Here is a 17847-nt window from a genome sequence, read left to right as displayed (position 1 = left end):
ATCATGTTTTTATTGTTAAAAATACATGTGGCACAGTTCATTTTTAGGATTAAATTGGGCCAGTAAGCCTATCGTCAATGCGTGTTTGTTTTTTTTCACAAAAAGGTAGATTTCTATTTGCTAATAATATGGTGCCCCCCCCCCCCCTGCTGTAACTCTTTTAGTACAATATGAGCTCGTATTCTGAACGGCCGCCATGACAGTCTGGCTTTGAATTTCCGGAGAAAACAAACCCATGTGACGCGTTCGTCCAATCAGCTGCCGGTTTTCATTTCTTGGGCAACATTACAGATTAGCGCCGCCTGCTGTTAGAGAGATGTATTACGTCTCGTCTCCTCTGGTCTTTTGGTCTGTTCTGTGGCAGTTTTTTGGACCTCGGGGACGCGACTGATCATATCGACGGGGTATTCTGTCAACGGTCGGCCGTCGGCTATATGTGTCTACACATTTAGGATCCCCTGGGGGGGGGGGGCTGAACCCCGCTGTTGAAGATCTCTGCACTAGAGGCTAAATGTGCGGATCCAATCAATTTAACCTGGAAAATGTAGCGAACAGCAACCGATGGAAATAACCGACACCACATCTGGCGAACAATTCAGAAATCTCAATGAATCCATTACTCAGATGTGGAAACAAATGCTCTGACAGATGGAAAAAAAAACAAAAAAAAATTGGAAACCGAACAAGTTGTTCCTGATACTTTCCATAGGGAAAAACGGAATAAAGAAGTAGTGCAGTGGTAGTGTTAGTATATAATTATATAAGAATCAAGCCTTTTAATTTTAATTAATGACTTTTATAAATAAAAGCATCAGTTTTTTTAACTTTTCGAAGCATATTATGCTGTATTTTATCCCATTTAATTATGTAACTGTGTGCTGTGCTAGATTTAAAAGATATGACTTCCACTTATTTTCGTTAATAAACATATCTTTTGCTTTTTCTCTCTCTCTCTCTAGACTGGAAACGCTATCAACGCGCGTCTGAATCTGACAGCAGAAGAAGGTGAGGAAGTTCGCAGGCCCTTTGTGCTTTCAAGAAACTTCTTCTGTCCCTAAAATGCATGTCATTTGTCATTTTTATTTTCTAGATTTTTGGATTCCATATCAGCTCCTCAAAATCTTTGCCACTATTCTTTTCAATTATTACCCGCGATATCCCAACTGAATGCCTTTGAGGAAACCGCTGCGCAGGCATTCTCATGCGTGTGTTCTTTCATGCATTTCTCCACAATATTTGAAATGATTTTTTTGCCATTTGCATGGTTACCCCCCGCTGATTTCCAGCTTTGTCAAAATGCCACTGATTGGACAAAGTAAAAGGGAAGTGCTCTTTTTGGTTGCTTTCAGAGTCCGCGGCAGAGAAGAAGCACATGCTGTTTGGTCGTCCCCGGATGCTGCAGCGTGACCAGAGCTACTGCGTCCTCCACCAGGAGGGATTCATCCTCGCCTACGGCCACAAAGCGCTGATGCCTCTGTGGAGCTCCTTCACCATGGACAAGCCAGTACGTTTTATTTTTTTATTTTATTTTTTTTTAAATCAGCCAGAATGTCTTAACCACCCGAGGTAGACCCCGAGCTCCGAAGGTTGTGAAACGAACGTTTCTGCTCCTGTAGAAGCCAGAAGTCCGTATGCAATCAACCATGTTTTAAGAAAAACGTGTTTAAATCACAATTCTACACTACCCACAATCCATAAGGCCAAAGACACGAGGGCTCAGGAACAGGTGAAACACATCAGGGCGGGGCAGACAATCACAAACGCGGGAAAACACAAGGCAGGAAGTAAGACATGACACGGGAGAAAAACAGACTACCAAAATAAAACCGGAAACTGAAACATGCACAACCATGACGACTTTTTATACAAGCATTTTATTAAACGTTATTGGAGACAACAATAAAAAAATAAAAAAATAACTTCCGGAACCAGAGCCGTTGGAAAAAGTCGGCGATCACTATGGCAAAGAAGAAATACTTTGATTTTAGTAATTCAATTAAATTTATAGTTTTAAATTGGAATCCTATGAAACTACACATGGTGATATACATGTCCATTGTTAAAGGAATATCATGATGTCAGGGCTTTGTGCAAAGGATGACTCGTGCACAATCTCAAGTTAACCCGAATCCTGATCACTGATTTATGGCTTCTTTTTTATTTTAGCTGTAGCGCCAACTTTTGGTTGAAATGACCATCACATTTTGCAGGATCACCCAGACTTGTTGTTGGCATGTGTAATCTAAATTTGGAAAGAAGTTCTGTCAGTTTATGTATAATACGCCACACCTACAAGAATTTGGCAAAAATTTAAGGAATGCAGTAAAAAACTAAACAAAAAAATCTATTATGGTAAACTAAGGAAACCTTTTAATCTACCATTTCAGATAGATAGATAGATAGATAGATAGATAGATAGATAGATAGATAGATAGATAGATAGATAACATACTAGACTAGTGGACTGCTCGTCAGATTTCTTGTGACTCATGATGATTGGATGGTTCGGTATGGGTGACATTGAGATATAACAGGTGTCTCTGTCTTTAAAATGTAGTAGTAATGAGTGTTCATGCATCAACAGTTTGCTAGTTTCTGTTTGAATCATGGGATTTGGGAATCACAGTAGAGTATGTGGTGAGGCAACAGCTATGGCTACGGCGAGGAGATTGTCGGGCAAAGACACACATCTGTCAAATAGAGGAAAGAGAATAACCAGAGAAATAGAAATGCAGTAGAAATCTGTTATATGTCGTCAGGTTTGCTGTGCATTTAATTAAACATACATTTATTTTTTTTTCAAATTCACAAATTACACAAATTCACATTATACGATATTGGGGTGCCTGTGGCTAAGGAGCAGGGTTCAAATTTTACCAGCCACTCAAAAAGTTTACCATAGGGTGTTTTTGGGCTGGTAAGTGAACTTACCAGCATTTCAATCAGGAGAGACTTCGTTGCAGATATGCAAAGATTTATTGTACATTATCATAATATAAAATGTACAGAGTCTTTGGGGATTAGACTCCATCATTAAAAATATTTGAAAGGGGTAGAGAAGCCAGACATATTCCCCCCCCCCCCCCCCCGATGGAGCCTAGACACTGGTGATGGTGGAGAGGGAACCCTGAGACCAAACCAAGGACCTGGGTTGCACGTTTGCCTGAAAACACAGCTGATGGCAAGGAGAGAAGACATTTAAAGCAGGATGTCATCCTGTGATTGGATCATGAATTTCGTGGCCAATTCTGGTGTGTTTACTGAAAAGTGAACGCCTCTTAACAGCTGAATAGTTTTAGGGAGAGATAGTGGTATTTTAGAAGTCTTCCTGAAAGAATTGGGCTGGTAAGTGGTGCTCATTTTGAACCGTGCTCAGGAGGCGGAGCAGGTCATGGCTTTGCTCACATGGTTGGCGGTTCGATCCACGGCTCCTGGTGCCCGCACGTCGAAGTGTCTTTGAGCCAAACCCTGAACCCAAAGTAGCTTCCGACGGCCAGTGCCTTGCATGCCAGCCATCACCATCGGTGCGAACTAGAGCCCGACCGATAAAGGATTTTTAAGGCTGATATCGATACAAATATTTGGTGATTGAAAAATACGATATTCCGATAATATATATATATATATATATAAAAAAAAAAAAAATCCAGAAACGCGTAACAAAACATAAACAGATTTCCCTAACATTAGTTATTTGTAGTTATTTATGAGTCCTCACTAAAATAATATGATAACTTGTTTGTTTTCTTGTCACAACAGAATAGAGGGACATCTAAATATATTAAAGTTCTGATAAATAAAATGTATAAAAATACAAACTTAAGATATGAAACTTAAAGGGTTAAACACGAGTGTTGCCACCAGGATAGGAATATATAAAAAAATGTATCTGCCATTTTAAATGCCGACACCGATAGTTTGGAAAATGCCTCATATCAGCCGATAATATCGGCCCGCCGATATATCGGTGTGAATGAGAGGCAAATTGTAAAGCGCTTTGTCTAGTAAGGTAAAAATATATAAATGCAGGCCATTATTTTAGATTAAAAAACAATATATTAATGCATTGATTGAGTAAAAGACGACCATAAGTGATGCACCTAAAAACTGGACCAATACAACAGCCAATAGATTTGGGACAGACATGGAATAACGGGAAATAAACACCTTAAAGATCAAGAATCTGCAGTATATAAATAAAATATCAGTATCACTTTACTGTAAAAAAAATAGAAGAGTGGATATAGTATCTTAGTAATGATTGTTCCCAATTTCTACAGACTATAGTCAAGGTCCAATCACTAGCTTTCTGGTGCTTAAAAGGCGTTTCACACAGTCTTCATCAGCAGATGAAGTTTTCTCACTTGTCGTGGAGCTGGATCTGTTGACCTGCAAGCCCAGTAAATGTTGTTATGATTTTATCCGAATCAGTTTTAGGACTTTATTGGTCCTTGTTGTCTTAAACGTTCAATATCATGGAACTGATTGAATCCTTTGAAACATAAATTGTGTAGCCGCCCTGTGAGTCCGCACGAAAAAACGCAATCTGTTTTTACTCAGCCTGTGCTACACCCCTCCATAAAAAAAAAAAAGTTCTTAACCCTGCTGGCAAATAGTCAAACAAATGGACCAAGCCTGACAGTTTTGCACAAACAAATGTGGTTTCATGCATGTTTTCAGGGACATAGTTTCAGGGAAAAATAGGAAAATGGATCCCAATCAAGAGACCACAGCTTCTTCATAGTTGTGGCCTCTCAAAATGTTGGCATATAAAACCAAACTATAAATAAGGATAGACCTAAAAGATCGCTGGAAATGTTATGGAGTTAAAGGGCCAACTGTTGGTGTGAAATCGCGTCTGGAGCTTATCACTGCAATTATGACTAAAGCGTAGGTTTTCCCATTCTCGTAGATGAACATGGACCCCTTGCCACTAGTGACGCCAAACTGTTTGAGGGCTGATGTCAGACTCCCAGCATCCCAGAGTCCCAGATGTGACCAGTACAACACTGCTGAGAACCTGACGCACGCCTTCCTGTACTCTCCCAGTACGCCTCATCAGCTAACACCTCACACAAAACTAACATCCAGGTCCCCCTGCTTTACGTGCACACATGCCACACGTTATGACTTCAAAAAGAATGTTTTTTGTTTTGTTTCCTCACTTCCTCAATTCCTCTGTCCATCTATCTCTGTTTTTTTTTTTTTTATTAAATTATTAATATTTTTATATTTTTAAATTTTTTTTAACGGTCTGTCAATGTTTCCAGCATGCCAACACTGTTTTTTTACACCTCCTTTCTCTCATCATGTGTTCTTCTTCTCTTCTTTCTATATCTATATATATATATGTATATATATACATATATATGTATATATATATATATGTGTGTGTGATATATATATATATATATGTATATATATACATATATATATATGTATGTGTATATATATATATATATATATATATGTATGTATGTATGTATATATGTATGTATATATATATATATATATATATATATATGTGTGTATATATATATGTGTGTGTGTGTATATATATATATATATATATATATATGTGTGTGTATATATATATATGTGTGTGTGTGTGTATATATATATATATATATATATATGTGTGTGTGTATATATATATATGTGTGTATATATGTATATGTTTTTCTTGTATTTTTAGTTTTTTGGTATTTTTTGCTGTTCATTTTTCACATTATGTTGTAGAATGTGTCACCTTTTTTATATATATATGTTTTTTTATATATTTAATTGTAAATCCCTTTCCTAAATAACACAAACAGGAAAAACGCTGTCCTTACCTGTTGTGATGTTCAAGGACTCTATATTGAGATGCAGCCGTGGTCCGATGCTGTGATGGTGCCCTGGCTTTATCGCAGCACTGTACATCTTAGTAGCAAGACTATCACTAGCTTAACCTATCTGCTGCATGCAAGGTAGGACATTGGAAAAATGCATTGGTATGGTCGATTGGATTTTGGCCAGAGTTTCTCAGGAAATTAAAAGGCCGTTGCTATCTGCCTATCTCACCACCTCCATTTACACATCTTGACTTCATCTCCTGCTGGGAGAATACACTTCCACTTTGTTACATGGACCTTATCTGCGTTTTAGCAAAATTCCACACGATTCTCTACACCAGACATTTGCACTATGGCGACAAGAAATGGTTGCCTGGGTTCAATTCAGGAAGTCACTCTGCACAGTATCTGCAAATTCTAATGAACCCATTTTCACCAGTCTCGGGGGTGTAGGCTCACAATAATTGCATCCCATTCTTATAGCTATTGCGATGCAAATGAACAGACTCTACACTCACTACTTTTGATGTATTTTCAGTTTTTTGGCTGTAGTTCAAGTTCTTCTGCAGCGTCCAATACAAAATACAAAGTCTATAGAGTGTAGTTTAAAGTGATGTTTTGTGCGATGGTAACGTTGTTGCTCACTGAATAGAGAGAAAAATCACTTTATGTAAAGGCTCTGCTGATAAACGGGTTTGTATCCAGATGCACGACTCTGACAGGCAGGTTAAAGAGCCCCTATTATACTCCTTTTCAGCGTCATATCTGTACTCTTGGGGTCCACTGCAATTGGTTAAATGCTTTGAGGTTTCTCATACTGGCAATTGCTGCAGCGCCTCTGTCTGAAACGCTCTGTCTGAGCTCTTGGCCCAGAAAGCCCAGTCGGCTCTGATTAGTCCCACTCTGTTGTAATTGATCAAATTCAAACAATGGCTGGAAGGCTAATGCATCAAGACAATACATAAGCTGACACGGAGTGGCTGGCAGTAGGCCAGTATAATATTTAATGAACTTCAGGCCTTATGATGGGAAGAGAGAATTAATGAGTTGGCTGGAGTTGTTGTGCTTTCTCTTCTCTCGAAATGACCTGGATTCCTTTGCTACATATCTCACAGTTTGACATCAAGTAGCACAGGGACACATTGTGGGGGTGTAGTCGACCTTGTAGCCTGACTGAACTAAACTAAGCACTTCAACTGGTTCTCCCTTATTATCACTTATCACCAACTGTAGTCAGTTATTGGAAGGGAACTGTTGGTTTCTACAGAACTGAGGCTCTTGTTCTCTCTCTCTCTCTCTCTCTCTCTCTCTCTCTCTCTCTCTCTCTCATTAATGTCAAAGTGACAAAATGCAGCAGGTCACAATGATTGAAACAGACCTCAATAAGTCCTTTTTATAACCATGATTAGTGTATTTTCAGTAAAAGAGATAACCTATTTACTCCAACAGATAAAAAGAGGGAATGTCTGCTTCCTGTGTTGGACACACTGATAGAGGCACATGCATCCTGGGTCATTTTTTTAGTCCGGAAGCTTTAAGTGTCTTGTTTTTAAATAGAAAATGAACTATGACACTTGAAGGCCTAAACAAACATCTTGGACGCATTGTTTCCAAGCCCAGTGAGATGATGCAGCAGAGTGCTAGGTTTCTCAAAACTGAAGTTGAGGTTTACAATTGCAAAACATTTGCATGCAGATTTGGCAGTTGGAACCCTGTCTTTTTAGCAAGACGATTGCTCATATAAAAGTCCACAGATTGAAGTATTGTACTAGGCAGATATACTCCTGAGGTGATTTGAGGGGGGATAAGGAGGTAAAGCCATCCCCCTTGTTGGCAAAATGACCAAAATGCATGCCTGTTGTTAATCTGCCCCGCTCTCCATCCCCTATTAGGAGAGAGCGTGCAGAGGCTGAGGGGTTCTTTGGATGAATAAGTCGGTCCATTCCGCCTGAGTCATTGATCCTTTATCTGACTGAAGTTACAGTGCCTTGCGAAAGTATTCGGCCCCCTTGAACTTTTCGACCTTTTGCCACATTTCAGGCCTCAAACATAAAGATATAAAACTGTAATTTTTTGTGAAGAATCAACAACAAGTGGGACACAATCATGAAGTGGAACGAAATTTATTGGATATTTCAAACCTTTTAAACAAATAAAAACTGAAATATTGGGCGGCAAAATTATTCAGCCCCTTAAGAATACTTTGACCACCTTTTGCTGGTTACAGCTGTAAGTGCTTGGGGTAGTTCTATCGTTTTGCACATCGAACTGACATTTTTGCCCATTCTCCTTGCAAAACAGCTCGAGCTCAGTGAGGTTGGATGGAGAGCGTTTGTGAACAGCAGTTTTCGTTCTTTCCACAGATTCTCGATTGGATTCAGGTCTGTTTGACTTGGCATTCTAACACCTGGATATGTTTATTTGTGAACATTCCATTGTAGATTTTACTTTATGTTTGGATCATTGTTTGTTGAAGACAAATCGTCCCAGTTCAGGTTTTTGCAGACTCCATCAGGTTCTTCGAATGGTCTTGTATTTGGCTCCATCCATCTTCCATCAATTTTAACCATCTTCTGTCCCTGCTGAGAAAAGCAGGCCAAACCATATGCTGCCACCACCATGTTTGACAGTGGGGATGGTGTGTTCAGGGTGATGAGCTGTGTTGCTTTTAGCCAAACATAACGTTTGCATTGTTGCCAAAAGTTCGATTTTGGTTTATCTGACCACAGCACCTTCTTCCACATGTTTGGTGTGTCTCCCAGGTGGCTTTTGGCAAACTTTAAACGACAATTTTATGGGATATCTTTAAGAAATGGCTTTCTTCTTGCCACTCTTCCATAAAGGCCAGATTTGTGCAGTATACACTGATTGTTGTCCTAGACAGAGTCTCCCAGCTCAGCTGTAGATCTCTGCAGTTATCCAGAGTGATCATGGGCCTCTTGGCTGCATCTCTGATCGTCTTCTCATTGTATGAGCTGAAGTTTAGAGGGACGGCGGTCTTCGTAGATTTGTAGTGGTCTGATACTCCTTCCATTTCAATATTATCGCTTGCACAGTGCTCCTTGGGATGTTTAAAGCTTGGGAAATCTTTTGTATCCAACCGGCTTTAAACTTCCCACAACAGTATCCGGACCTGCCTGGTGTGTTCCTTGTTCTTCATGATGCTCTCTCGTTTACACGGACTCTGAGACTATCACAGAGCAGGTGCATTTATAATGAGACTTTGATTACACACAGCTGGATTCTATTTATCATCATTAGTATTTAGGCAACATTGGATATTCAGAGATCCTCACTGAACTTGAGAGAGTTTGCTGCACTGGTAAGGGCTGAATAATTTTGACGCCACTTTTTCAGTTTTTATTTGTTAAAAAGTTTGAAATAGCCAATGAATTTCGTTCCACTTCATAATTGGGACCCACTTGTTGTTGATTCTTCACAAAAAATTACAGTTTTATATCTTTATGTTTGAGGCCTGAAATGTGGCAAAAGGTCGAAACGTTCAAGGGGGCCGAATACTTTCGCAAGGCACTGTATCACGGTTCATGTCGGGAAAGCAAGGCTTGGACCCAGATGCAGTGGAGTCCAGTGTTTGAACTATACCGTGGCCTTCGGGGGAGCCCTTGCGACTTACAAAGATACATAACAGCTACAAGTGAATGCACTATACATTATTTACCTTATTAAACTTTATCGACAGGAATTGATAGGTCAAACAGCAAACAGCCAGCCACAAAATAGTCTATAAACAAAGCTGCAGGCTGTCTTTGAGATTTCACATACCGTCATCGAAGAATACCATAATTCCTCCGTTCAATTAGGCCTAAGCGACGGACCCCAAGCTTCATCCTTAATAAACAGCCATGTATATCGGCTCTTCCAGTCTCTCCACTGCTGGCTGTTCCAATTTAACGGGAGAGAGAGGACCAAGAGGGGTTAGGCTGGTGACCTGCCTCTGACTAGCTGTTATACCACCACCATCTTCAGGCAGAGAGGACATTATTTCTTCAGCTTCTTCTTGCGTTGTCACCCCGGGAGGTGTGCCAGCAGGGCTTGCAGCAGCTGAATCAGTCGTGCTATTAACGTCATCCCGACACAATTTCTTAGTAAATCCAAAATCAATTAAACTGTCTTTTCTTTTTGCCATGGCTATATGATGCTAACTGCAGAATGGATTTCGAGGACTTTGCGCGCCGATTAATGGCCTCCGACGTTTATATTTTGTCTGCGAATCTTTGAGTTAACGTGTAGCCTACTAAACACGAGTGGAATTTGTACCGCAGCGCCGCCACGCCGTGATGCTCATGGCAAGAATAGCATGTATAGTTATCTTTATTGAAGTGAATCAGGTTTCAATCCCCGTCATGCATGAATTAATGGTATCTTTGCAATTTTACACATAATAATCCACGATGATCACATTACACAAAACTGAAATTGCACGTCAAGATGACACATTGTAAATATTTTTAGAGACCCCCCCCCAAAATTTCACATATCATGTCTTATTAAGGGGAGCCGAGCTCCCCCTAGCTGCCCCGTAGCACCCTGGTGGAGACGAGAGCAGATTAGCGTTTAAAGATTTAATCCGCAAAGGGCGGGGCAGAACAATCAAACAGGCGGGAAGGAAAACCAGACAAGACCAGGGAGAAAAGACAGACTTCAAAATAAGACAGGAAACCGAGCATATACAGAACACTCACAAACGTGACAGAAGTTTGTGCAAGTTAGAATCTACGGCCCCGACCACAGCTCCGAAAATTCATATAGACGCATTTGTAATCCTGTCTTTTTTTCGCCCTCCTATCAGTTTCGTCTTGGATTTATTATATTCTCTAAACTATGTACAGTAGCTAGGGCGGGTGGTATTAAAAAATACGGAACCAAAAAAGATGTTCATGGGGTGAACGAAACAAACAAATCTGCCCCCCCCCCCCTGTTAAAAATGAACACATCACCTGCTGGTTATACCTTCTGTCTTTACACGTTCAGTTAGCACGTTACCACATCTAAAAAAAAAAAAACAATCACTGTCGTTGTTCTTGCAGATCTGAATGCGACAGCCGACCAGCAGTACGATGCTCTCATAATGAGTAATGTGGTGCCAATGTACCCCGAGTTCAAGAGTAAGTTGCTGGTTAATATCACGGCAAAAACTATACTATAGCACCACTTCCCCTTTTTCTCCTTGAATTTAATCTTCTCTCCTCTTTTAGAGATCTGGGACTATTTTCACAGCACACTGTTAAAGAAATATGCCTCTATCTACAACGGCGTTAACGTGGTGACGGGCCCTGCCTTCGATTACAACCATGACGGCCAATACGACGCTCCAGAGCAGATCCAGCAGTAAGTTTCATTTTCTTGTTCGACTGATAACATTACCATTACCCCTTGCTCCGGATTTCCACTGAATGCAGAGCGTCTGCGGACCGGCTCCGCTGCGTGTCTGCTGCGTGCGCCGCCGTCCCTCAATACCCACCAGGTCCGGATTTGTTGCGGCACGGCTGCGGCCATGACTGGAAACTGCAGTCACGAGGACCCACGAGTTCTCGCGAATTCACGTAGAATAGAACCACAAAAGCAACAACAGTTAGTTTCCATCCAGAGGAGTAGAGGGGAAACTACTCCGTGCCGTGTTTTCAAGGTGTAGTGCCAACACATTCTCACACCCAACTCGTAAAATAAGGACGTTCGGTCAGGAGCCTTTCTCGTTCTTATTTGACGTTAAAAGTCTCCTTTAGCGTCTCATGTAAACGTGCTTGGTCGCCACTATTGCCGTCCCTTTTTCGTCCCTTTTGACGCGCTTGGTCGGGACGGGTGAAGCGCGACAATAATGGAATCGCGGAGGTTGGGTTTAGGAGAAAAACAACGGGGAAAGGACGCCTCGAAGGCCGGGAAACACGCCGGATATGGGGAAACCAAACGCCACCGTCCTTACGCAACAATTTCCCCTTACATACCACTCGCTAAATCTCATCCAACTGCGGCTCTCCCCAGTACGTTCCACAAATACGCCGAAGGGTGCCTTTTTCGTCGCATCAGACGCTGAAGGACACTGCCCAAACGTACTTATTTTACGAGTTCGGAATGAGAACGGGTTGGTAGTGCAGGGAAATACGATGTATTTTATTTTGAAAATGAGCCGGATGTTTTATTTTGTTTCTGTGCTCGACTTCCTGTCCCGCACTATCTGCCGTGTGCTGAATTGCTGCGGAGCTCTCCGGCGTCCGGCAAAAACAGAAGCTCTGCGTATCTGCTCCGGAGGGCTGGGGACCGCCGGAGCTGTGCCGGAGTCGGAGCGCAGCCGTTCTGCAGTCGGTGGAAATTGGGGGTTATACTGCTTCTTCGTTTTCAATACAAACAGCCTTGATTTGTGCTCCACTGTGGTATTTTTACTTCTTCCACAGGGTTTCAAACGGTAAAAGGAATGTTTTCTATTCATCCCTGGAGCCCACTCAATACATTTCCTCATGAATTCCAATCATTTATTTGCTTTAACTTTCTACACAGTTCTATGGTTACTAGTCATCAAAGTCAGGTTTTGGCTCTTATTTAGTCTGAATCTGACTGCTGGTCTGAGTCAGGGTCTGACGGACGCTCTACCACGTAGGGCTGAATCTCTCCGATGTTTCTTGCCATCGTGATGCGCACCGCTATTTCCACCGGCCAACCAAGTGCGAGCTGCGGTTCTCAATAAGGGACAATTTTATGTTACACAAAATATTAAACATAGCATAGTGTTGCTTCCCTAATAACTCTACAGCATACAGGGCTATTTTAGACTATGCTATGCTATTAACTTTGTGTCAGCAGTCTGTGTTTGGCCCCTTTCCTGTTTCAACATGACAATGAGCCACATGCACAAAATGTGTTTCCCTGTTTGGTGTGGAAGAACATGACACGCCTGTTGAGATGAACTAGACCGTGAGCAGCGGTGGAAGAAGTATTCTGATCCTCTACCTAAGTAAAAGTACCAATACCACACTGTAAAAAGACTCTACTGAAAATGTTACTTAAGTAAAAGTATGTAAGTATCATCAGGAAAATGTACTTAAAGTATTAAAAGTTAAAGTACTCGATGCAGAAAAATCCTCCCATTTTAGAAACTGGAAACGATCCAAACCGGTTGTGTGTTTAATGGTCTAATCATGTCAGGTGGGCTTGTAGGCCGCTATATTGTCGGGTAGTTTAATTTATAATAAAACATCAGATTTTATAAACTACATGTATTTTGTAAAGTCACTAAAGCTGTCAGACGAATGTAGTGGAGGAAAAAGGACAATATTTCTCTCTGGAGTGTAGCGGAGTAGAAGTAGAGAGTGGCATGAAAAGAAAAGACAAAAGTACAAGTAGCTCAAATTTGTACTTAAGTAAATTAACTTAGTTAAATTACTCCACCGGCTGCGAGCCGGACCTTATCACTTGACATCTGTGTTGGACCTCACTAATGCTCCTAATGTTGAATCGGAGCAAACCCCTGTTCAACATCTGGAGGAAAACCTGAACTCTGAAGAAATGAGGCCGTTTGGAGCAGCATAAGACTGTGTTTGTTTTTGTGCGACTCCAGGTTTGTGTCCGGAACAAACATCCCGATCCCCACGCATTACTTTGCTGTGTTAACCAGCTGCGGGGACTCGGCCCAGCCGGTGACCACCTGTGCCAGCGGGCTGCAGACCGTGTCCTTCTTGCTGCCTCACAGACACGACAACTCAGAAAGCTGCAAGGTAAGAAACCACACCGTCAGACATTTCCAATTTAAGATGACTCTTCAGTGCCCTCTCACACTGGGCCATTCATTTATTAACCTGAACCTTTTTGTATGACTGAGCATGAAACTGCCTTTCCTGGCGACTGCTCCTGAACAAAGCAGCACTGTCTGCTGTTCCCCCCTGGGTGACGATCTTCCCATTTATTGACACTCACTGACGATAACACAAGAACCGTTGTTTCTGGCAGTCCTTTGTCCATTCTTGGTTGAGACTGCATTTCCTGCTAGTGCTACACTGGACTTTCCACGTTCATTTTACCACCAGACTTAGATTTCTAGAGCCTGTGTTGCTACACGATGACGAAGTTAGAGTTAATCAAATTCAGGAGGGTTCATCCCTTTTGGCAGCATGAATGTGCTTAGTGAATTGTAAATTGAATGGCAATTGTTCACATTAAAAAACACTTAAATCTACTTATACTCCCTCACGCATAAATTGAAAATCGACAGAAGCACCGTGCAAAAAGGATAAGAGGCTGACAGCTTCTGGCAAACTCTCATAACTCAAAGCCAAGGCAAAATAAACATTTTTTTTCTGCAGGACTCAGCCTACATGGGGCGAACGCTCCTACTGGGTGAGCTAGAGGCCGCCCCAAGATAAACATTTTTTACATTAATTATCAAGGGATAGGAAAGGTAGTAAGAAACAACAAAGAAAGAAAAAAGAATCTTCACTACTGGAACATCAAAGAACCTACGGATGCCTGGACTGCCCAGTACTGTATATTTCTAGAGATGAAGCGCAAAGTTTGGTTTGATGGCGGTCCTATAAGAAAGGTCAGGAGATTACCAACAATATTGAGATAAATCATCCGGGTATTCTGGGTCTACCTACGTGGAATCATCCTCTGGGGACCAAGAATATCTATGTGAGGGTTTCTGGTAATCCGGCCAGCACTTTTTTGAACAAAGTCAACGAAATCCAGAGCTTGGTGAGATGTTTAATTGGACAAAACCAGGTGGTGAAGAGACATTAGAACTGTAACGCCAAGGTGAGATGCAGCCATAGCAGGCAGGGGCGTAGCCGTAATTTCACAAGTGAGGGGGACGGACTCATTTTTAATGAAAGAGCCTCCACCATTTGTCCCCTAGCCTACATTCTCATTTATGATTGATGGAAACACTGATGTTTCCATAAACCGTTCCATACTGTTTTACTGCCGCATCTCACCCAATGGGAGACCTGCTAACATTGAACCAGTGTAGGGGTGTCCAGGGGCATGCCTCCCCGAAGAAATTTTTGCCCGTAATATACCACATTTGGTGGCCTCTGACACACCATTCTATCATATACACTGATCTAATTATTGCATATTTAAATGAGGTTTCCTCCCTATATTTTTGTAGATATTTTTATTATATATATTTTATTATTGCCTATAGCTATATGAGTCAATCCATTGACACAACCTGAGTAACGTGCACGTTGCCTACTTATGGTGCCTTCAAATCAACTCCGATGTGTTAGGGTTAGGGTTAGGGTAAATGCGGGGGACATGTCCCCCAGTGTACCCCGTGTCCGTTTCCCCCTTGCTTGCAGGTACTATATTCCAGTTCTTTTTTTTCCGAGAACAGGAAGCAACAGAAACGTAGCCCTAACTCGGGGACACGTCATCGCAAACAATTTGTCGACCTGTCCAATTTGAAATGTTGTTTTGGTCACTTTTTATTTTGCATTGACAGAGTTCACAAGCCGAATCCCATTGGGTCGAGGATCTCATGTGGTTCCACCAATCACGAGTCCGAGACATCGAGTGGATCACAGGGTTGGATTTTTACCAGGGCAGCAGTCGGCCAATCCCGGAGCTGCTGAGAATGAAGACCCGCCCCACAGCCGCCATTCACAGAAAACAATGAAACGGCTCTTTTCCACAAGAAATCGCCGAGATGAATACTCCATATCTGTAAAAGGGTTGAGTCCGTAGTCTCAAATTGTGTTATCACTTCGCCAACACTGGACTGGAGGGATCTACAGTATTTTCCAACATAGTGACATTGTTTATTAGCTTTTTAATTTTTAAACCATTTGTAATACTATTTCTTCTTATTATATTCCTATTGTCATGATTTGTATCCTGTATTTAAGGGGTTGATTCATGCATAACCCAAATGGACAGACTGGGTATTTAAGCAGAAAACTATTTACAAATGTTTGTTGACAGTACTGGACTTTTAGAGCTGTGGTGCTTTAAATAAAGTTGTTTGATGATACACTTTTTTTTTTTTTATCGGTTTGGGAATGTATTGGATACATTTTTTAGGCTGGTTTTGTCCGTCAACAAGAATTAGAACAAACAGTTTTGTGCAATATATTTTTCATAGCTCTGACCCAGCCCTGTCTTCTAAAACTTACCTTCTATACAACTAAACTGCATTTCTCAATTATGTTTCATGGGAAACTTATTTTGTCCCGGATTATGTTTGTCTTTGACGTATCACAAACGTGTTTCTAGTCAAAGTCCGGAAGAGAGGAGGGATAGGTAAAAAAATAGTTTGTGTTGGCAAAGATTTCACAATCTTTCACAATATTCTAATTCAAGCGGCACGGTGGTTAATGACGACGACGATCCTTCTTGACCACTAACACCCTCTGATGAAAATGAGTGACGACAGCATGCTCTGTGTTTAACCCTCATGCCCTCCTCTGTCATTTTTGTACATTTTTCTCAAGTTATTTTTTTTCATTTTGTGATCATTTTTGCTGTGTTACTGCTTATGGCATTAAAGTTTTCAGCCAAATTTTTTAAATCCAGTGTTTTTTACTCTTACATGTCTTTTATACTTAAATGATTCATTTTGTACCCTTTGGACACCTTCGTGGCAAAAATGTCCACACACACAAAAACTGTTATTAAATCACACACAGACATGCATACATGCACACACACACACACACACACACACACACACACGCATACATACACACACACACACACACACACAAACACACACACGCATACATACACACACACCCACCCACACACACATACACACATATACACACACCCACACATACACACGCACACACCCACACACACACACACACACACACACACACACACAGAGCTCCATAATATAACTATAATTTCATGCGACCGGCTACAAGCGGCAAAATGGTTGAATCTGGTGAAATACTGTAAAAATGTCAAATATGACTAGTTTTCTTCCAAATGAAATGCTGATATTACAGAATGCATGGTTTTATACTGTAAAGGCAGTGAGATCAAAACATGTGGTTATAATGGAAGTCAATGGGGCCATTTTTGCCTCGAAGGTGTCCAGAGGGAGTATCTGGAACTACATAAAAAGTACTAATGCAATCAAATCAGTTTTGTTGCTTATCTTTGACATATCCAAGCCTCTAATCCCCACCAAAGCCCCATTCCCCTATGATTTATTTTATGGAAAATAATTCATGTTTTGTCGGGTTTTTCATAAATAATTGTTACTTCAAAGATTTAAAACTGGCATTTAAAGGGTTAAAATTCAGAAAATGATTAAATGTTTGGTAGTTTTGAGCAATTTAGAAGTTGTTTAAGTGATTTATGAAAAAAAAGCAGAAAAGAATATTGATATATGATGATTTAATATCAGTTTTTTGGACATGTACATTGTTGCCTCGAAGGTGTCCAAAGGGAGTATCTGGAACTATGTAAAAAATACTAATGCAATCAAATTAATTTTGTTGCTTATCTTTGACATATCCAAGCCTCTAATCCCCACCAAAGCCCCATCTACATATTATTCATTATATGGAAAAAAAATAATTTTTTGTGTTTTTTTGTAATAAAAAATGAAATACTTCAAATAAATAAACTGGCATTTAAAGGGTTAAAATCCTGAAAATGATTGAATGTTTGGTAGTTTTGATTAGGTTACAAGTTGTTTAAGTGATTTATGACAAAAAAAAGCAGAAAAAAATATTGATATATGATGATTTAATAACCGTTTTTGTGTGCGTGGACATTTTTGCCACGAAGGTGTCGAGAGTAAGTTTTTTTAAGGAGGGCATGAGGGTTAAGAGGTCTAGAGAGATGTTCCGCCATTTCCGGTTTTCATATTTATGGCGACAATACAGATTAGCGCCGCCTGCTGTTATGGAGACGTATTACGTCTCGCGCACGCGCAGAACGTACGCTCAAGTCTGCGTCGCTTTCGGTGCGTTCGGAGGCACTTTTTGGACTCTTATGGAAGTTTCCTTTGCAGCAGGGGGGGAAATTTCAGAGTTTAGTAAATTGAAAC

At 40.8% G+C, this 17847-nt stretch overlaps 1 protein-coding gene across 2 annotated transcripts in view; it reads left to right on the top strand.

The window, feature by feature from the left end:
* Positions 1–16353, top strand: part of LOC120571122 (venom phosphodiesterase 1) — a 50042-nt gene extending 33689 nt beyond the window's left edge. For both annotated transcript variants that reach the window (XM_039819816.1, XM_039819815.1), the window contains 7 exons: positions 960–1005; positions 1350–1504; positions 4913–5048; positions 10883–10960; positions 11051–11183; positions 13405–13561; positions 15289–16353. In XM_039819816.1, the coding sequence (XP_039675750.1) occupies positions 960–1005; positions 1350–1504; positions 4913–5048; positions 10883–10960; positions 11051–11183; positions 13405–13561; positions 15289–15462 (879 nt within the window). In that variant the 3' untranslated portion in view covers positions 15463–16353. The remainder of the gene's footprint in view (positions 1–959; positions 1006–1349; positions 1505–4912; positions 5049–10882; positions 10961–11050; positions 11184–13404; positions 13562–15288) is intronic.
* The last annotated feature ends 1494 nt before the right edge of the window (positions 16354–17847 follow it).

Source organism: Perca fluviatilis, chromosome 13, assembly GCF_010015445.1.
Source record: "Perca fluviatilis chromosome 13, GENO_Pfluv_1.0, whole genome shotgun sequence".
Lineage (NCBI taxonomy): Eukaryota > Metazoa > Chordata > Actinopteri > Perciformes > Percidae > Perca > Perca fluviatilis.
The sequence above is the reverse complement of the archived record's forward strand: the minus strand, read 5'-3'. Positions and strand labels throughout refer to the sequence as shown.